The 21,812-nt window shown below is 38.9% G+C and overlaps 2 protein-coding genes and 1 pseudogene across 3 annotated transcripts in view; 1 reads left to right on the top strand and 2 right to left on the bottom strand.

The window, feature by feature from the left end:
* The first annotated feature begins 389 nt into the window (after positions 1-389).
* Positions 390-12,376, top strand: LOC113676120 (cytochrome b5 reductase 4-like). The gene is made up of 16 exons (XM_089180408.1): positions 390-1,207; positions 2,769-2,869; positions 3,399-3,498; positions 3,859-3,933; positions 4,399-4,447; positions 4,751-4,808; positions 5,104-5,200; positions 5,388-5,417; positions 6,200-6,325; positions 6,693-6,833; positions 7,429-7,578; positions 7,950-8,042; positions 8,447-8,507; positions 8,943-9,032; positions 11,382-11,555; positions 12,179-12,376. Exons 1-16 carry the CDS (start codon positions 967-969, stop codon positions 12,231-12,233), a joined length of 1,641 nt encoding a protein of 546 aa, XP_089036534.1. The 5' UTR covers positions 390-966; the 3' UTR covers positions 12,234-12,376.
* Positions 12,377-12,949: 573 nt separating this feature from the next.
* Positions 12,950-16,399, bottom strand: LOC149040893 (uncharacterized). The gene has a single exon (XM_089214659.1). The coding sequence runs from the start codon at positions 16,397-16,399 to the stop codon at positions 13,880-13,882; it is 2,520 nt and encodes an 839-aa protein (XP_089070785.1). The 3' UTR covers positions 12,950-13,879.
* Positions 16,400-18,676: 2,277 nt separating this feature from the next.
* The window catches only part of LOC149040894 (uncharacterized), a 4,811-nt pseudogene continuing 1,675 nt past the window's right edge, over positions 18,677-21,812 (bottom strand). The window contains exon 2 of the transcript XR_016179147.1: positions 18,677-21,623. The product of XR_016179147.1 is annotated as an uncharacterized LOC149040894 (transcript). The remainder of the gene's footprint in view (positions 21,624-21,812) is intronic.

The following is a 21,812-nucleotide window of genomic DNA, read 5'->3' on the forward strand; positions in this document are numbered from 1 at the left end:
TGGCCTGACTCAGGGAAAAAAAGACTATTACTATTTCAGCTGTCATATCAAACCCCAGATGCCTGTCTTTTGTCTTAGTAACGTGAGAGTAATATTTCTAAAATTAATATGACGAAACCGAGGAAGTGTTTAAAAAATCGAAAGAGGAAGGTAAACAAATGAAATTGAAGAGGTTAAACAGCAAATGAAACTGCAAATTATACATACTTTCAGCAAAAAAATTAAAATTATGCCCGACTTTCAGCGAATCATAGGCCGCACTGAATTTGGTACATTGACGCACAATTGAATTGTTAATAATGCAAACTGCCCACGGACTGTTGAAGAAAACGATATTAGTGGCAGATTCGTGAACACAATAAATTCTCTACAGCTCTCCTTGGTCGGAAAAAAAAGTGGAATTAAAAATAAACACAAAAACAAATGTGAAAATTGATATTTTCCTCTTCTGATGAAAAATGGCTTTCATTACATTTTTTGATTAATTCGTGTTTACTTAAAAACTTGCTTGACAACGAAATGTTGTTGACACATTTGCATTTCTTAAGCCTATGCGTTTATAAGGCTTAAACAGTCGGGTGAACGCTCTGGCAATGCAAGTTAATGTCGTCCATCATGTCTTAGAGGGAAAGAGCATGTCGTGTGTCACTTATCTGCCTGACATGTGACCGTTTGCAAGAGGTTTTAGCCTGACGAAAAAAGCAAAATTTTCGGTTAACTCAGTTTCGACGCAGTTATACAAACTTGAGCGATAATCTGGGCCGGTCTGCTTGAACGATAATCTGGGTTGTTCTGGGGTCTTGTAAGGCAAGAATTCGTTATTGATTTCTCTCAGCAAGAAGACTTGTGGTTTTAAAGATTCTACAAATCGCCAAACTGGGTTGTTCGTCGTCGAACGCTGCGCAACCAGTGGCAGACAGCACCAAACAAACACGTGATGACGAAAACGACAACAGGCAAGCCGCCATGACTGCTCCGAGGATAAACTTCCCGGCGGAAAATTCGCCTCAACGGGCGAAATCATCGGGCTCGTTAAACATCAGAGCCAAAGTTGTACCATTAAAGCCGGGGAGGAGCTTAATGGACTGGATCAGGCTTGGGAAAAGTGGACAAGACTTAGCTGGAACCGGCGGACGTGTGCAAGTTGTCACCGAGGAGGAATTGAGCAAACATAATAAAGAGCAAGATGCGTGGATCAGTATCAGAGGTAAAAGGTTTGGTTATTTACCTTTTTTCTACCCCATAGCTTTTTAAAATTCTTACAGACATGTAAATAGCTTTGAGAGAGGTAACAACCTCAACGATCTCACATCAAGAAGGCGAATTCGAAATATTTTTCTTCGTGTTTAAATATGAGTAATTGTTTATTTCTGTTTATTTTCACCAAAGAAATCGCGATTTGTGCGGCCTCAAAAGGTTTTTTTAAGTTCGGTCTGTGTCACAATCCGGATATGTAGATCTTGTCCCAAACAAAGTCGATTCTAGTTAATGGGTTACCGACGACTGTAGTTCAACAATCGAGTGGTATTGTGACATGTCATTTACATGAAAAAAAACCGTCTTCCTTAAGGTTATTGACAGTATCTAATGTCTTCTTTTGTTGTGATTTCAAAGGCAATTATTCACTCAGCTATTAAGAATAATCTGTAGATTTGTTGTTTATCTTTTCCATGTAAAACCCATTTCGTGATCACTGAAATCATATTTCCATTATTTTAAGCATTTCCTTGATCATTAAAAAACATGATAAGAAGACATCTTAATGGATTTTGAAATTTTAAGAAGGCAGCAAATGACACTTCATTTAAAATACCAATCAGTGTCTTAAAATATATTCTGGTTTTATGAACTGAGTTGCTAATGAAAACTGGCCACTGTAGGGAGTTTCAAAAGCTGACATTTGAAGCATTAGCCGTTCTTCAGTGAGAGACAATCTTTTGCTCTGACAAAGGGCTTCCAACACATGACATGTCAACTTTAGAAACTCTATGGTGGTCAATTTACATCATTAACTCAGTTCATAAAACCAAATTATCTTAAAATGCCCCCTACCAATGAAGCATCTCTGTTTCTTTGAAACTAACCCTTTAATTCAGTGCTATTGATCCGTAAATCTGTTCTTGATCCTTTGTGTCTAAAATAATGATGATGATCTAGCAGTCGACAATCCACTCAGTGGCTCTTCTTGTCCACTGTTTCCGAGTCAATGTGGAATTTTGAATGTTGTCTAGAGATGTGTTAGACAGTAACAGAGGGCAATAACAGCTGTGTTATAATTGTAAAACACATTTTTATGAAATTCCTTTAATCATGCATCAAGTGACTCCTTTGTGTAATTCATGCTCTCCAACTTCTTGTATGCTTTATATCTCAATGAATGTACCTTGCCACATGATTCAACTGTATAGTTGTGTCTTGCTAGAGACTTCAACACAAGATACTACATTTTACAATTCACACAGACAAGCTTCTTGTAATTGGTACTAATAGTCAGTTAAATGTTTCAGTCGATAACATGATTTATCATGATAAGGAAGATGTTCAATTTCTCATCCTGTATGAATCTAATAATGGCCTTACTCACCTTAGCACCTCACCCATGGAGCCTCACAAGGCAGAATCGGAAGATCTGAGGCTTGATTTCATATAAGAACTCAAAATTTTCTTTGCCCTACCCTTATGACCAGTAAAAAAAATATATATCTTTCTATTTTTTTGATTTATGACTTACAAACTTTGAATGTTTTTTTATTTTTTACATAATACAGGTAGAGTGTATAATATGACTCCTTATTTAGAATACCATCCAGGAGGAATTCCAGAGATCATGAGAGGGGTTGGAAGAGATGCAACTGACTTATTTGATGAGGTGAATACCCTTTACTCCCCTTTCTTCCCCCTCCCTTCCCAAATGTCCTCTGTTCCTAAATGGAATCTGCAGAACAGTATGCATACCATAATGTGTAAAGCTTGTTATTTCTTAGACCCCTAAGATTGACTGGTATCTACATTATAATTTCACCTTTTAATATTATCCTTGAATCACACACTAAGTTCATGAGAATAAAGAAAATGATCACCAACTAAAAACCTCTTGATTGTTAAACAAATTCTCTGTGTCAACAGAGTAAGAGATTTGTAGTGAACTTTAGGGAGAACATACATACTGAATCAGTGATGTTAGGGTGTAGAGGGTAGATGGTGAACAGAGAGTTCAAATACCACAAAAGATCCTTATTGGGGCAGATTTTATACTCGTGGGTTAAATTCAACTGACTGGAGCTGTTACTGCCTTTACTTATAAGTGCTGCTATTTACTCAAGCAAAAATGTTTGCTAAGTATCAATTTTATCCTCTCCTCGTCATGTGTTTAAGTTATTCATCTTTCCTCTTTTCAGACACATAAATGGGTGAATGCTGAATCCATGTTAGAAAAATGTTTCATAGGCCCTTTACAGAGAAGCAATGTGGTTAAAAAGACAAAACCTTCCAGAACAGGTACATGTCACATGTCACAGCTGAGAGTTGCAGACTTCCTTGAGGATACAGTCTGGTACAGCAACATGAGCAGGGGCAAAAGCATGGCAATATCAAATTCTCCAAGCTATTACAAACATTGTAAAGCAGACATTATGGAGAATTACTGATAAGATCTCGGGATTGAAGGGTTGAAAAAGCTTATGATGCCATTGCCTACAGTATATTTTACTCAATCATGGATTACTTGTTTGGTCAAGCTGCAGAGACCTATTATATTTTAAAGAAAGAATTACAGCTCTTCAGGAAATTACGTGCGCTTTCTGTATTCAATAATACAATTTTAATAAATGTCTAATTTCTACTTTGTTGCTTCATAAGGATCAGGAAACTCCCTCAATGTCTCATCAGGATCACTGCGGTCTCACAATAGTTTGTTTGTTCCAAGTGCTCAAGGTAGGCTTCTCATAAAATATTTTTTACTTAGATTCTATTCCTGGTCATGTCACTGTTATTCAAAATACTCTCAGCTGATTCCCAGTAACCAAGGAAATCATTTTGAAACAAGGAAGAAATCAGAGAATGGAAAAAACACAGGTCTGAATAAATCCTGTTGAAATCAAAATTGGCTCAAGTTCACCTGAGATTTAAGTTGTCAGTAATGCTATTTCGTCTAACAGGGATGTAACTATAATCATAGAGTCCCTCTGGTTCTTCCTCACCTGCAGTAGGGAGTATATATATTCATTAAGTGTGACTGACACTTGAGCAAGCCAACTACTAGTTTGATTGTCACCTGTCCATGTATCTTTGAGAGCAAAACAATTCCAGATCTACTCTCTTTTTATCCAGCCTGTTCTGTTGTTTGAATTTATTTTTTTTTTAATGACTGGGTTATTTCAAATTGATATTTTTTTTTAGTTGATGGTTTCACTGTTCCTGTTCCCCCACAGAAGTCACAAGATCCTCGGTAAGACTCAAAGTAATATAATGTGCCTGAGCTAAGTTTTCTTTTGACTTGAGGGCAAGAAACTCTATCCTAAGAACACTGCAATTTTGTAGAGAATCAGATCATAAGCAAAGATGTCCAGAAATGTTGCAAAAATTTGGGTAGATGTGTCAGTCATTTTTCAAATATATGCAAAAACCTGCCACTCAAGGCTGTGATTGAATTTTCTGCTAAGCTTGAGATAGTAGTGGTCAACAGGAGTTTACATGACATTGCAGTTTTCACACTGTGCGTAACTTGTTTTCTCCTTTTTGTTTGTTGCAGCTATGATTGGTATCAAAATGATAAAATAGTGACAATATCAGTTTTTACAAGAAAAAAGGTTTGTTTTGATATATTGTTAAATTTGTCCTGAAACAAATGTAATAACTAATTTTTATTTTGTTTTTATTTTGTAAGATACTTCTTGATAATTGCAATGAAATTAATAATTGTTTTAAGTGAAGCTTACAAGTTTTCAAGTGTTACATGTACACCCATTTTAAGCATGGCAGAGGGGCTTTCTTCCTAAATACACATTTTAAACTACTTTGCATCAGATAAACTTTTGGATTCCTAAATCCTTATAGTTACAGTTTATGTTTACCCAGCTTAAACAATATACATGTGTCTCATAGGAAGTTCAAGTTGAAGACATCATATTAGAGCTGAAAGATGGAAAAGAGTTTGATGCAGTATTCATTTTAGGAGAAAAAAGTTTTCGAATTCACTTAGGTTAGTTTATTGTTCATTGTGGACTGTATAATTACCGTGTGAATTCTAAACCTTTTTTACCTTTCCCAAAAAAGTTTACTTGCCCCATCATATACTAAGTATGTTTATGAACCCCTCAGATTTAGTTACCTTTGGTCTGTTTCATTAAGGGAAAAATAATTGACATGTATCTTATCTCTTCCCGCAGCACTCAGCAATCTTATATCCCATCAACAAGGTATGCAGTTTATCACAAAGTTTTGTTAAATTTTTAATGTACTGTGTATTATATCTTAATATAGCATTAGGTTAAATTACTAAATGTGGATAAAGAGGTTAGTTTCCTTAGAAACTGTGGTGGTATGTCTGTGGGGGGTTTTGCTATTAAATAATTTGGTTTTATCAGCTTAGGTGATCATTTAAATAGGCCACTGTAAAGAGATTTGAAATTAGAAGTGATGAAGAGCTAATGCATGAAACAACAGTTTTAAAATCTCCGTACAATGGCCAATTCACGTTATCAAGTAAGTTGATGAAACCAAGTTATCTAGTACAAATGTGGAGTAATTTAGTATTATCAACTGAGTTGATAACACAAATTGGCCACTGTAAAGAGTTTAAAAGCTGACGTTTCGAGCGTTAGCCTTTCATTGGACGCTCTGACGAAGGGCTAACGCTCGAAACGTCAGCTTTTAAACTCTTTACGGTGGCCAATTTACGTTATCAACTCTGTCGATAATAATAAATTAACTTGATATACTCTCCCACCGACGCAGCATCACAGTTTCTTTAGAAACTAAACCCCTTTAATTAATGCAAATGTAAATGTGGAGTCTAAATGTCACAGTAACAAATTGGATTATAACTTTGTAAGTTGTACATACCATCCTGAGAAAACTTTTAACAACCATACATATACATAAATACCACAATGACTGTATTTTATAGACAATTTAGAAACCTGGTGATACGGAAGGTTTACTGACTGATTTCCCTTCAAACTGTTTCATTATTTGACAGTACGTATGTCTGGGGAAAGTGGCAAAGTTGATATTCTTTTGACCAAAGAAGCGGCTGGCGTGCAATGGACAGAGTTAGGGCAAGGTTTACAGGGAAATAACTCTTTCAAGCCGCACAAGGAGAGAGGTATCAAAAACAGTGAAAACGCACACATTTATTTATTGTACGCCCGAATCACAGAAAATATGCCACGGTATTACACTGTAGGAGAGTGAAAAGGTATGGATGGAAAGCTGGAACTAAAAAATGGTCACGCTGACGGATTAAATGTTTTTTTTTTTCCTATTTAAAGGCATGAATTTTTAGTAACGGATTTTTTTTGTCGGTCGTTGAGCAAAGTTTAAATGAAGGTGCTGGTATTTTTCCTCGCCCTATGGGGCTAATTATGTTGAACCATCGACTATTTACATGTATTCTCTATTTATGTTGACTGAAAGTATCCCATAAAAATCCAATTTTTTTTTACAACTCAAGATTCTGTTTCCACTTTTAGATTCCAGGTTATGGGACTGCAAAGTAATCTCAGTGGATTCAGTAACCCATAACTGTAAACTGTTTTGCTGTGAGCTTCCTAAAGGCGTCATTATGAGAATACCAATTGGACATCACATACACATGACCAGAGATGTTGAAGGTTTGTTTTGGAACTATAAATAATAATTAGGCTTACTATAGCTCAACTTTAATCATGTTCTCCTCGAAAGAGAAAACAGTTAAAGTTTGGTTAACACTAACGTTATGCTCGAGCCGTATGTTACGACCTCGAGACAAGTATTTCCCCGTCTGACCCGCCGACTGAATCAATAAGTACTTACATGTATATCTACTCCAATATCTATCCAAAGCATGGAACATCATGCTATTGGTTAAAATCATTTCTATCAGGGTAATGTCTCTCCTTAAACAACCCTTTCAGGTCACTGAGCAGTTTGGCATTATCAACTGAGGTGATATCGTAAATTGGCCACCGTAAAGAGTTTCAAAGCTGACGTTTCGAGCGTTAGCCCTTAGTCTAACAATAACACCAAACTGCCCTGTTATATTCTCCGACGCAGTGCCACAGTTTCTTTAGAAACTTACCCCCTCCTTTCAGGTCACTGCAGGGTTCAATCTCACCCTGCCTTTGGTTCTTTTAATCCGAAAGTTTTCATTTGGACATTCTTGGATAAATTCTCTCTTCCAAACCTGCAAACTTCTCCTATGCTTCATTTTAATTTCTGATGCCACAGGAATGCAGATCAGTCGTCCATACACAGTTGTCTTACCCTCTCTACAAGTCGATCCATCAGAGCGAGAATTTGATGGCAGACGGTTCTACCTCATGATTAAACTTTATCCTGAAGGAACGCTTACACCAACTTTAAATCCTGTCGTCGCTGGTGAGTTTCATAATTTCCAACACTCCCCGTCAGTGCTGGGTGGTTTGTTGCCTCCATGGGTTTTTAAATCTAAAACGATGTCTTTAAAACTATGGCTGACCGTTTAGGAATTTTCCCTGTTGAAGAAAATCTGTATTAATGATGAAAAACTGGTACATCTGTATGGTTCCATTATTTCCAAGTTTTCCTGTCACACCTTGCAGTGAGGGGCGCCAACCAATGTTAAAGTATTTTTTATTTGATCTTGATTCATCAGCAGTCATTGCAAGAAATGTTCTTGGAGGAAGTTCAGTCTTCTAAAATTTTTTTTTTCGACAGCAAATTTTCCCAAATTTGTTTACAATCTTCTCAATTATGATTTTGTTTCTTAGGTGACACCCTCCAAGTCACTGATTACTCTGGAGATTTTAAAGATAGTCGTCTGAACGAAGCAAAGGAAATTTTTCTTATTGCGGCTGGAACAGGTTTGTCAATGCCACCTCGTCAATGCTGATAGATCTACAGTCAGCTAGTCAGCAAGCCAGTCAGTCATTCAGTCGGTCTTTTAACCAGTCAGTAAGTCAGCCATTCAGTCGGTCAGTCTTTCAGTCGGTCCGTCAGCCAGCCATTCAGTCGGTCAGTCTTTCAGTCGGTCCGTCAGCCAGCCATTCAGTCGGTCAGTCTTTCAGTCGGTCCGTCAGCCAGCCAGTCAGTCGGTCAACTATTCAATCAGTCAGTCACTCACTCACTCAGTTATTTGTTAGACAGTGATATTTCAATTATTCAATTACTTTTTTCCACAATAATGCAAGTCTTGTCTTTGTAAACCTGGTATTAGCATTTAATGTATTTTTGGCGGATAAAAAGTCGAATTTTTATTTTTGCGCAGGCTTCACACCAATGATCCGACTAATTCGACGAACAGTGTTGGAGAATTCATCTGCTGAAAAGTAAGGGACTTGCACTGTTCTTTACTTCTGTATTTTTTATATTATACTTTTGAAGGAGTTAAGAGTGTTTAAGTTTGATGATGTTGATACTCTTGACAACCTGCGTGAACAATAACATCCTTTTATATAAGTAAATTATGGAGTTACGCCCGGCTCTGCATCTTGTGGCGTTATTTGCAAATTGAGAAAATTGTTCAGAGCTAGAAGGAAGCTTTTCAAATGTTCTACTTGGTTAGTCGAAAATTGAAAATAGCCTAGAATAAGCACTAGGCTGGTGAAGCATTGAAAAGAGACTTGTAGACTCAAAGTGCTAATATATCAAGATGCATTAACAATGGTGAAAAGCTCCTTTGGTGTCTGAGATAAAAGCGAATTATGGAGAACTCCTTCATGCTAAAAGAAAAGTTCTGACCTTCATGTGCTTTTCTTCCACAGATCTGTCAAACTCTTGTTCGCAAATCGTCAGGAAAAAGACATCTTATGGAAGCAGCAGTTAGACGAACTAGCAGATAATGCCAGCCCCAGGTGAGAGGTTTTTTGTCATGCAAGTAAACAAAGATACTGCATTGTATGAGCTTAACCTCGTGAACACATGATATCATACTACAGAAAGCATTTCCTTGTGGCACGCGGTTAGTGCGGGCACACAGAACAATCCTCTACAATTTTCCTGTCTTTTTTGAGTAGTAAGCCACATGTAGCTCATCTGTGCGTTAGTTCCAGTCATTGTGAAAAGTTTCTCACTCCAATTTCTCTCACAGCCCTTATTCATATCGTTGTTTTGTTGTCCCGGTCACGTGATGTTACCTAAGGGATTATAGACGGTTAAGAATATATGAAAGTCATATATTTGAACTGCGGATAAAGACGTGAATGAAAGTGATCCTCGCAGTGATGTGCACTACTTAGGCAGTAGTGAAAATAAGGCCTGAAAAAAATTCAGGCCTGTACGGGATTTGAACCCATGACCTTTGCGATACCGGTGCAGCGCTCTACCAACTGAGCTAACAAGCCAACTGGGAACTGGTCATGATGGCAGTTCTAAATAAACCCGTGAAGTGATGAATAGACGGTTAAGAATATATGAAAGTCATATATTTGAACTGCGGATAAAGACGTGAATGAAAGTGATCCTCGCAGTGATGTGCACTACTTAGGCAGTAGTGAATTTTTTTCAGGCCTTATTTTCACTACTGCCTAAGTAGTGCACATCACTGCGAGGATCACTTTCATTCACTAAGGGATTATGTTCTGTGAAAACTGATTCATACTGGTATGCACCCTTAATTTGCATAATGAGAGGGAATCAAATTTCCCAATGATTTAACGTGATCTGTAGCGGACACAGAATTGTTAGCCTGAGGTGAGATAAGGTATAAGGTCTGATGGAGGACATAGTTGCAGCGATGAGATGAATCGATAGGTTTGTATCCACTAAAGTGAGGGCAATTTTATGTACCAATCTACGAATGTTCGGTGTGTTTTTCATTGGCTTCGGCACATAAGATATCTGTATAAATATTATTATAATAAAGTTCGGATATAACGCGCGCTGTCATTGGTTGAAAGAGCGTGCCCTATGAGAGTATAGAGCATAGAGCTGAGCTACAGCTGTCACGCCATCTGCCAATTGTACTATGTTCGACCTTTTCCGGGACTTCTTTTTAGCTTTTTTCCGATAATTGAAAGTGAAATTTCGGAACTGAAGCGAGCCAGCAAGTAGCAACAGAAGAATCAAACAAAGGTTTGTAAACATACCAAGCGCCGTAATTTACGTTATTAAAACGTGAGCAGATACGAAAATCCTCAAAGGAAAAACAAAATAAACATTCCGAGTTTTAAAGATTTTCACGCTCAGTTAGATTGCAAGCTTACGTACCGTAATAAAAATCAAACACAGCTAACACTCGTATAGTATATAAAGTTCAGTGTTCAAAAACAAAACAGAACAAACTGGCATAATTGTTAAAATTCATTCTAATCATGACGGTGTCTGACCGAATATGATCATGCTGAAGTCCATCGCGGCTCGCTCATCATGGCGATCTCCGGTCATCACAGCAAGCCCCAGAAACTACATCGGCCGCCCTTCGAGTGAAAAAATAAGAGCTTGCTCTGATATCCTTTCCGATGCGTTGAGTGGAAAGTCACATCTGTCACTGCAGCCGAGTTTTGCGGCGCTGTCATCCCAAGCGATCTTCATGTTCCGGTGAATTCGGCTGTCGTTCATTCAAAAAACACTCGCCCTGAACAGTTTGTTTTCTACCTTGTCATGTGAAAAAAACTCGCGTGTTTTTATGAGCCATAATTCGGCTGAAGTTCACTGAATATTTCACTTCAAGATTCTGTATTAGAGACTTAAAAACTTCAGGCAAGGGTATTAATTTCGACCTACCGAACTATTTTAGTTTGTAAACTATCGCAGAAGGTGAACTTTGATGGTTTGACACTTTTGACAGCTTTAGTCTTGTACAGCCAATCAGATTATTTGAACCATTCGAACAGGGATTCTGATTGGCTTATTGAAGCGTGCTTTATGAGAGTATAGAGCATGCTGACGACACTGTTCTTCGCTTTGGAAATAAAATTTGTTTTGAAAATTGAAAGTAATGCTCGGGGAATTTAATGGATTCTTTATTATAAAACAAATAGAGAAGCCTTTGCTGTGCTCTGTTCTGTTATAAAGCACGCAGGAAGCGGCTAGAGCACGAAAGAAGTGGGGAGAAACACTCGACTACGTCTCGTGTGTCTCTCTACACTTCTTTCATGCTCTAGCCGCTTCCTGCGTGCTTTATAACAGAACAGAGCACAGCCAAAGCTTCTCTATTTGTTAATTAATTGTCAAACCTTACTGATGTTTGCCACTTCTTGCAGATTTCAAGTGTTTTACACTGTAACCCAGTCCACCCCCGAGTGGGAAGGTTACGAGGGTCGTGTTTCCATGGAGATGTTGTTAGAGATCTTACCCCCTCCCCCCAGTGCAGGCACTGAACGGGAGCTATTTATAGGGGTATGTGGCCCAGACGCTTTCACACATCATATTGTCAGGTGAGCTGTTTATAAACGTCAGGAGAATGTAATTTTTTTCTGCTCTTGTAGAAATCTCGAGGCCTCCAAAAGAAAGTCGGTCTCGGTAAAAATTGGATTGAAGGAAGATCCTTGTTATGTGCTGACTTTCCTAAAGGAGTGAAACACTCTCGTCCCTTTGTGAAATATTTTTCTCTGTTTTTATTGTGCTTAACAAATGATATTTGAGGGGCAATTTTATTAGAAGAGTGTTTTTCTATTAATTTTCTGTTTGGTTTGGCTCTTCAGTCTTGTCTTGTTGTTTCACACAATTATAAATTAATAGCAATGTTTTAATAGTTATTATCAGTTTGGCAGTAGTCGATAACTCAGCGTATACATATAATAGAACAAGTTTTTTAGTCGATAAAAATTACTAAAGGATCTCAGCTTTTGGCAAACCGCACTGCTTTACAAGGAGGTCTAAATGGTTGTTTATTTACTTCGTTAAATGCTGCAGTCTGTTGCAAAACTGTGAGACGGTTTTACGTTTTCACTAGTCTGTTAAGTTTGTTTCCATCTTCGCACCAAGCAGTTTAACTTTTTTAACTTACTGATTAAGTTGTTGTTGTTGTTGTTTGTTTGTTTGTTTTTTTTTATTTTAGCATGTTGAAAGATCTCAGTTACACTGGAAAGATGATTCACGCATTCCTGGCATAATATTATACTTTGTATACGTGGACACAGAATTTAATTCGTGTACACCGTGCAATACGTCACAGATCTAATCCGTTCGCTATTCAAGTCTAATTAAATATAATACACATTGAGGTTTGGATTACACTGACGTGAAAATGCTCCGCTCCTACTGTTCCACGTGGTACTGGCATTGTGCTCTTAATCTCTGTTTTCTTAAGACTGTTCGTGTTTCCGCGAAATCGAGGAAACTATGCAATTTGAGGGTAACCAAAACTGATTCCCTCCGGAACAGGGATAAAATGTTTTGTTTACTCACAGAGAATGAAAAAAGTCAACAAACAAGAAAACAAGCATTCAAAGCAGAAAAACTTTCTATTACATGAAACTCCCAAAACGGCGTTGTAAAACTTGTCTACGTAAAAATACATAGTTAAACTAAAAGCCCAAAGCTATTTCTTTTTGTTTCCGTAAATTCTGTATTATAAAATTTTCAACTCCGACTGTTACATTTCTAGTGTACTGATTGGTTTATTCAACTCCGATTATCAGCTCATAATTCCGAGTCATCTGACATGAGTTAAATGAGCTGAAAAAAGTTCCAAACATCCAAACGTTCAGGATTTGATAACATTTAATAAAACAATTAACTATTTCATTCGCAATTGTTAGATACCTCCTTCGCTGTTTACCATCTCGTATTCAACGCGCGCTCGTGGAATAATTATTAATTATTCTGCCAAAAAAAAAAAGCGTTCATACATAGCCACGTCGACAAAGTTATGTTTCTTACAATCAGATAACTTTGCTAACGCGAGCTACAAATTAGAGCAGTAGCTATAAACGTTTTCTGTCGAGCCAGGTTTTAAAACTGTTGCGGAACAAAAACAAGTAATGTTATTTGAGAAAATCGAATGGCAATGTCATTTCCATTTGAAAACCAAACGTTTGTAAAGACCCCTTGTCTTACTCTCCTGTAAAGTCTCATGTGGAAAAAGGCTTAAATAATGCGGAATAGGGCAGTTATTTCTTAAATAGCTGAGGGGACAAACGAGCAAAGAAACACTCTTCGCGGAAAAAAGTAGCCGCAATCTTAGATCAATCAGAGCCAGCCAACTGAAGCTCTACCGCGGTTTTTACAGATCGATAAGTTGAAGTATATTGAAAACACTTAAAGTTCCTCAGAAGAAAGGACAGTCAATACGATTTCGAAGCGGTTTACATTTTTCTTCGTTTTCTGTTAAGTAAAAGGAAAGGACAATGTGTCTATTGAGGTTATCAATAACCTTAAGTTTATCGCAATATTATGGCGACTGTGTGAATTTGCTTAAAAAGCCATGACTCTAATTTTGTAGCAAAAATTTGGAAACTTCATCAAACTATTGTTTATATGAAAAACAAAATTCCTCGCCGTAGTTCCGAAAAACTACTTAAAAAGCTGTATCAGAGGTTTTAGCTTGACAAATAATTTCAACTCGCTTTACGACAAAATAATCCTATTATATCCAAAACAGTTCTTTAACAATTCTATAGAACTTTGTAAAAAAAAGCTACCAATAACTGAAAAAAAAATTGCTTAAGGAAGGTGAAGGTATTTATAATGTTAGCAAAGTGATACAGTTGTCCCTTCAGTGTTCTTGTTTTACTGCTCCTCACTTATAACAAAGGGTTTAGAAGTCCAGATTGACGTCATCTCCAATCAGAACGAATGGGGCCCATTCCCTCACCGTGTACCTTGTCGTCTCAGATTCTTTCATCCACTTCATGGTCTGGTGAAGAGCTTCACTGGCACTCATTTTATCACACTTCAGATGTCCGTAGAAACGAATCATGAACTCCTTTGTGGCTTTGTCATCCACGGCCCACAGAGAAACCAGCACTGAACGAGCTCCTGAAGCAATGAAGGCCCGAGCGATCCCCACAACTCCCTCGGTTTTCATGATCTTTCCTTTAGCACTGTGACAACAACTTAGTACAACAAGCTTCGCTCGGATCCGAACCTTGGTAACGTCCGCCATGGTCAGCATGTAGTCCTCCTTCGTTGGGTTTTGAGGGGAGGATGGGTTAGGTGCACAAGCAATCTCTCCTCTTTCCGCGTCACCATGGGCGGCGATGTGTACCAGACACACATCCGTTATTCGTCGCAGCACTTCTTCTTTCGTGGCTTGCATACCCAACAAAGGCTCCACCTCTAGAAGATCAGCGATTTCTTTAGCTTCCTGCCTCGCTGCTTTTAATTGCGGAAGTGCTGTGACATGACTCACTTGTGGATCGCCAACGATCAGCGCTCCATTCCGGCTGTGATAATTCTCTGGGGAGTCAAGAATCAACTTAAGTGTTGACAACGAAGGAATGATGCGAATACTGCACGAGTCAGACAGGTACTTTCCAGAATCGTCCTGCAGTGCGGCAAAAGGAACCATGACCATAGATCCCTCGGGAACAAGTACAAGCTCTCGGCCCTGAATTTGATTAGCAAATGGAGCGATGAGTGACTTGAAAAGTTGATTGGGTAAGTTTTCAACCTCACGTACCTCGTCGTCTGTCTCTTCAAGGAGACGTTTCTCACTGACACTGTCGTGCTGGGTATCATCATCAGCAGACTGAATGTCATACAAGGCTGACAATGTACGGTCCTCGCAGTTAACGTTTCGACTGCAAGAAAGTGACCTGGAGTTGGCTTCAAGGAGTGTATCAACTTTGGCTTTCTCTTGGGAAATCGCCTCCAATTTCGGACCAAAGTCATTTTTCATTATCCAGAAGATGCTCTCTTTGAGAGCAGAGCCAAAAAATACTATCATTTGCCTTTTCGCCAAGCTACCCATAAGGCTATTGAGTTCCGTTTCACTAAACTTTGCCTTTTCGTGGATCCTGTATTTCTTTGCCAGAAGTTCTCTCAATACATGGGCACGACCTTGCTCTGCTGTACACAAAGCCTCAGCAAACCTACCGAGAGCTAGTAGAAAAAAGCAACGAATCTTGTAAATCGTGATGTTGGCTTCTACATCTCCTACAGAAAGTCTGGACTCGTCGTTTAAAGGCTTAATATCGTTTTCATAACCTTTGATACTTTCAGCCAGGATGTCGCATGCCTCCTCAAAGTGCCCGTGTCTACCAATGTAGGCACCTATGTGACCAAGATATACATGCTTCTTTTCATGCCAACTTTCTGTTAATAGTTTGTTTACATACGCAGAAGCTTTTTCCGGTTGACCAAGGAGCAGGTGTAGGTCACAGAGTACGGCGAAGATTTGGTACTTGCAGCGTAAGATATGGTATGCTGACGTTTCCTCTTCACAGATTTCAAGGGCTTTGTGTAAACACTTCATGGCTTCGTCAAATTGTCTAAGGTCAACAAGAACAGTGCCTAGCCTAGTGAAGACAAGTATTCTTAAGTAAGGCAATTCTGCACTGAATTGCAGTGAGTTCTCGTAAAATTCCTTTGCCTCTTCGTACCTACTATCAGCATGACGAGCTTTCCCTAAAGAGTAAAGCGCAATGGCTCTCCGGTTAACGTCTCCAATTTCTTCGCTTATTCGAAGAGCTTCCTCCAGCTTCTGAAATACTTTATTTTTCTCGCCTGGCCAAAGCACCAGAAGTGCTTGTGCGGCTAGGCATTCAACCTCTATCAACTTGCAACCACCTTTCCGACTCGTTTGAATTGATTTCTCTAGAAACTCTGCTGCCTCTTCCACCTGACCAACGTCAAAATGTCTCAAAGCAAGCTGATAGCAGGCAGTTACTTGTGTCTCTATATCGCCGGACTCCTCGCTAATTGAAAGAATTTCCTTTAGACATTTAGTATTTCGGTCGTGTTGGTTACGATCGAAAGTCAAACATAGACAAAGTGTTTGAAGACAAAACTTTTCTGTCTTTTTGCAGCCAGTTTTTCTAATTTTAGCAAGAGCAAGTTCAGCATATGTCTTTGCCTCATTATGCTCACCCAAGTGAAGGTTGATTGCATGGAGGGAAAGAAATGTTGATATAATCCAGTTATCAAAATTCTTTTGTATTTTATCGTTCATTAAGGCTCTTGCAATTGATGAATTAAATATCTGTTCGATGAACTCCAGTAGTGCCATTAACTCTTTGTAGAATTGTAAAGCTGCACGTGGACGGTTGGTGTATGCCAGGAAACGGGCCACTGCCGTTGTAATTTCCACAGCTTCCGCGGCATCCACTTTGTTCATATTTTATGCCGTTCTCTGAGTGAGTTAAGTAAAGCCTTCATAAGAAACTCCATACAGTCAAAACTGTATTAAGCGATCATCCACGTGGAATAGCGGGGTGACCATTCAATATAAATACATGCAGAGGACAATGAAAACAGGCCGTTGGGACTTCGTAAAAGGTGACTGCGACCGCTTAATAGAGATGACCGCCTTATAGAAGTAAAAATTAAAATCATTGAGGGCAAAAATCTCGGGAGTTTGTGAACTGACAGCTTAATACAGGGTAACCGCTAAATATGGTGCCGCTTAATACAGGTTTGACTTTGTTTAGCTATTTCCACGACAATTGAAAAAATGTGAACAGCTCAATTATCATAATTATTGCCTCCACCCAACTGCCTGGCAGGTAGGTTGAGGCACATTCTCATTTCTGCTTGCCTGAATAACGCACATTTGATAAATCATGCATCTCTACCAACATGCATATCACCATCAGTTGCATTTTGAAAACGCTTAAGTCACCGCACACGAGTGCAAAAATATTACTATTGAAACCTTTGATGTTTGCGAAACACTCCTACCACCCCTGAATCACGAGCATAAAGAAAACGAACACCAACTAAGTAAGCTCTTGATTATAAAACAAATTCACCTCGGGAGCACCTTAGGAAATGTTTAGAGAACAGTTTGGAGAATATTTATACTGATGTTAGGTTGTAAATGCTTAACGCTCTGAAATGATTTCCGAAAATAAGCGGGCATTTCATCACAGCTCCCCTTGATTTTACATTGACATTGAAAATACACACTGTCAAGGACGCTTAAATTTTCAAAACGACATTGAGGTAAGTGCTTTGGAAAACGAAAGAAATTTAGAAACCATTAGCAGCTGTTGATTTACCGTAAATCTTCATTTACCTATTTTGCTATTCGTTCGTTTCAAAAGAGTTGCCATCTGAAAAACGTAGACTGTACGTGTACACTGAATTACGGGCTATCAGGAAATCCTTCCCGAAGCTCTGATCATAAACAACTTCAGTAACAGTTCTGCCTCAGCTTGCTTTGACAAGTGCATTCACGAAACCCTCTTGGTTTGAACCTTCAAAGCATGACTCTGCACTCAAAAATAGTTATGCACAAACCTCTGAATTGAAGCAACTTTAGAACCTTTCTTTGCTTTTCATGTCATTTTCGTCAGTTGCTCCTATCATCTTGCGACAAAACTGAGTAAAAACCAGAACATTCGACTTGAAGGCCTCGTCGATCTCTGCGATCCTAATTGAAGATTCTTGCTACTCTACTGCTTAATATGTTAGTCCGCTGGGCAAAGACGTCATATTTCATTCATTTTAAACGAAAAGTGAAGTACAAATGAGTCATTATATGAATTAGTAAATTTGAAATCACGAAAAGGGAATCGAAAAAGCAGGCTTTGGAAAGCGAATTGGGCTTAAAGAAATAATTTCTTGTTCGAAAGCAGAAATTGGGAAATGAAATTTTCTGGTAAAAAAAAAGCATGAAAAAGGCCCTAAGAATAGCAGATGTGAAATGAAGAGAATAGTTTAGATGAGAGAATAGGTTAAATCTTTGTTCCTTGGTGACAGTTTTGCAAGATGGATCTCAATTGGCTCTCCACAAAACAAAGACACGCGTGCTAAGAATGAGAGCAAAGGAATACTTACGGCGGATAACATTGGTATAGTGAGCGGACATACGATGTTTATACAAATTTTTCTGCGCTTTTTATCAGACTTAAGCAACAATCGGAATGATTATTTATTTCAAACGCAAAAAGAAATTTTTTTTGTCAGAAAAGGCTCGAAAGGACATGAGGTTATTTACGTCTTTGTTTGTTCGCATGATGTGCTCATTCTCGAAAATTACAGTCCCTGCTCTCTGTCGTCATGTCAAAAAGGTGACGAGTCTGTTCTTATTTAAACTGTTACGGAACATAAACAAGTAATAATATTTGAAAAAATCGAATGCCAACGCCATTTCCACTAGAAACCCAAACGTTTACAAAGACCCCTTGCCCTACTCTCCTAAAGTTACATGTGGAAAAAAGCCTAAATAGTACGGATTAGGGCAGTTATTTTCCTAGCTTAGCAATGAGGATAAACGCGCAAAGAAGTGCTCTTTGCGGAAAAAAGGAGGCGCAATCTTAAATCAATCAGAGCGCGCCAACCAACTGAAGCTCTGCCGCGATTTCTACAGACCGATAAGTTTAACCGCATTGAAAATATTTAAAGTTCCTGGAAGGAAAGGACAGTCGATACCATTTCGAAGCGGTTTATATTTTTCTTGGTTTACTTTTTATAAAAGTAAAGGATAATGTGTCTATTGGGGTCATCAATAACCTTAAATTTATCGCAATATTAATATACGACGACTGTGTGAATTTGCTTAAAAAGCCATGGCTCTTTAATTTTGTAGCCAAAATTTGGAAATTTCATCAAACTTTTGTTTATATGGAAAAAAAATTCCTTACCGTAGATCTGAAAAACTACGATAAAAGCTATACCAGAAGTTTGAGCTTCACAAATAATTTCAACGCGCTTTACTACATAATAATCTTTTATATCCAAAACAGTTCTTTGACAATCTTATAGAGCCTTGAAGAAAAAAATTTCTGAAAACTGACAAAAAAATTGTTAAGAAAGGTGAAGGTATTTATAATGTTAGCAAAGTGATACAGTTCTTCCTTCAGTGTTCTTGTCTTACTGCACCTCACTTATAACAAAGGGTTTATAAGTCCAGATTGACGTCATCTCCAATCAGAACGAATGGGGCCCATTCCCTCACCGTGTACCTTATCGTCTCAGATTCTCTCATCCACTTCATGGTCTGATGAAGAGCTTCACTGGCACTCATTTTGTCACACTTCACATGTCCGTAGAAACGAATCATGAACTCCTTTGTGGCTTTGTCGTCCACGGCCCACAGAGAAACCAGCACTGAACGAGCTCCTGAAGCAATGAAGGCTCGAGCGATCCCCACAACTCCCTCGGCTTTCATAATCTTTCCTTTAGCACTGTGACAACAGCTTAGTACAACAAGCTTCGCTCGGATCCGAACCTTGCTAACGTCCGCCAGGGTCAGCATGTAGTCCTCCTTCGTTGGGTTTTGAGGGGAGGATGGGTTAGGTGCACAAGCAATCTCTCCTCTTTCCGCGTCACCATGGGCGGCGATGTGTACCAGACACACATCAGTTATTCGTCGCAGCACTTCTTTCGTGGCTTGCATACCCAACAAAGGGTCCACCTCCAGAAGGTCAGCGATTTCTTTAGCTTCCTGCCTAGCTGCTTTCAATTGCGGAAGTGCTGTGACATGACTCACTTGTGGATCGGCTGTGATAATTCTCTGGGGAGTCAAGAATTAACTTAAGTGTTGACAGCGAAGGAATGATGCGAATACTGCACGAGTCAGACAGGTACTTTCCAGAATCGTCCTGCAGTGTGGCAAAAGGAACCATGACCATAGATCCCTCGGGAACAAGTACAAGCTGTCGGCCCTGAATACGGTCAGCAAATGGAGCGATGAGTGATCTGTACAGTTGATTGGGTAAGTTTTCAACCTCACGTACCTCGTCGTCTGTCTCTTCAAGGAGACGTTTCTCACTGACACTGTCGTGCTGGGTATCATCATCAGCAGACTGAATTTCATACAAGGCTGACAATGTACGATCCTCGCAGTTGACGTTTCGGCTACAAAAAAGTGACCCGAAATTAGCTTCAAGGAGACAATCAACTTCTGCTTTTTCTTGAGACATTACCTCCAAGTTCGGGCCTTGTTCATTTGTCATTATCCACAAGATGCTCTTATCGGCCGCAGAGCCAAAGAAAACTAAGATTTGACTCTTAGCCAAACTACCCATAAGGCTATATAGGTCAGTTTCACTCAATTTGGCCTTTTCTTGAATGCCGTATTCCTTTGCCAACAGTTCTGTCAATACACGGGCACGGCCTTGCTCTGCTGTACACAAAGCCTTGGCAAACTTACCAAGAACAAACAGCAAAAAGCAACGATACGTGTACATCCAGATGTTGACATCTAAGTCTCCATCAGAAAGTTTGGACTCGTCATTTAAAGGGTCAAGACTGTTCTCATAACCTTTGATGCTCTCAGCCAGGATGTCGCATGCTTGTTCAAAGTGCCCGTGTGTACTAATATAGAAACCAAGAACCCTGAGAGAAGTATGGTTCTTTTCGTACCAACTTCCTGTTAGTACTTTGTTTACATACTCACTAGCTTTTTCTGGTTGACCAAGGAGAAGGTGAAGGCGACAGAGTTCCACGTAAATATCGTATTGTAAGGTCTGGCCTACTGAATGGTCCTCTCCACAGATGTCAAGACCTTTGTGTAAACACTTCATGGCTTCGTCAAATTGATGAAGTTCAATAAGAACAGCGCCAAGCCTCATATAAACCGATAATCTTGCGTAAGGCAATTTTGCACCGAGCTGAACCCCTTTCTCGTAAAATTCCTTTGCTTCTTCGAACCTACCATTAATCCTAGAAAAGTCCCCTAAAGCTTGAAGCACAGAGGCTTTCCTTTCATAATCTCCAATTTCTTCGGTTATTCGAAGAGCTTCCTCAAGTTTCCAAAACGCTTTCTTTTTCTGGCGTGGCGAAAGCACCCTAAGTGCTAGTGTGATTAAGCATTCAACCTCTATCAACCTGCAACCACCTTTCCGACTCGTTTGAATTGATTTCTCAAGAAACTCTTCTGCCTCTTCCATCTGACCAACGTCAACATGTCTCAAAGCAAGCAGATAGTAGGTAGTTGCTTCTGTCTCTGTATCGCCAGATTCCTTGGTAACTGAGAGTATTTCCTCTAAACATTTAGTATTTCGGTCATGTTGGTTACGACCAAAAGCCAAACATACACAGAGTATTTGAAGACATGACTCTTCTGTCTTTTTGCTGCCAATTTTCCTACTTTTAGCAAGAGCAAGTTCAGCATATATCCTTGACTCATCATACTCAAGCAAATGTAAGTTGATGACAGCGATGGAAAGAAATGCTGATATAGTGCTGTAATCCAATTCCTTTCGTGTTTTATCATTCATTAAGGCTCTTGATGAATCAAATTTCTGTTCGATGAATTCCAATAGTGTCACCAACTCTTTGTAAAATTTTAAAGCTACCCGTCGACGCTTGGTGTTTTCCAGGAAACGTGCCACTGACGTTGTAATTTTCACAGCTCGCGAGGCATCCACTTTGTTCATATTTAACGTCGTTCTCTAAGTGAGTAAAGTAAAACCTTCATGAGAAACTCCATACAGTCGAAACTGTATTAAGCGGTCACCAACGTGACCGTCTAATACAGGTCGACTGCTGAATACAGTTTCCACAGATTAGCGGTTTTTTTTATAAAAAGCTTAAATAACGCAACTTTATGCCATAATTGACCAAATAATGTACAGAATCTT

This window comes from Pocillopora damicornis, chromosome 8 (assembly GCF_964200805.1).
Source record: "Pocillopora damicornis chromosome 8, jaPocDami1.2, whole genome shotgun sequence".
In the NCBI taxonomy this organism is placed as follows: Eukaryota; Metazoa; Cnidaria; class Anthozoa; order Scleractinia; family Pocilloporidae; genus Pocillopora; species Pocillopora damicornis.

What these genes read in the sequence shown, in the direction of transcription:
- LOC113676120 (XM_089180408.1), top strand. Translation starts at nt 967, where the DNA reads ATGACTGCTCCGAGGATAAACTTCCCGGCGGAAAATTCGCCTCAACGG. An exon ending in TTTAAATCCTGTCGTCGCTG is followed by an intron (nt 7,579 to 7,949) that starts GTGAGTTTCATA and finishes TTTGTTTCTTAG; the next exon opens with GTGACACCCTCCAAGTCACT. An exon ending in GAGAATTCATCTGCTGAAAA is followed by an intron (nt 8,508 to 8,942) that starts GTAAGGGACTTG and finishes TTTCTTCCACAG; the next exon opens with ATCTGTCAAACTCTTGTTCG.
- LOC149040893 (XM_089214659.1), bottom strand. Translation starts at nt 16,399, where the DNA reads ATGAACAAAGTGGATGCCGCGGAAGCTGTGGAAATTACAACGGCAGTG.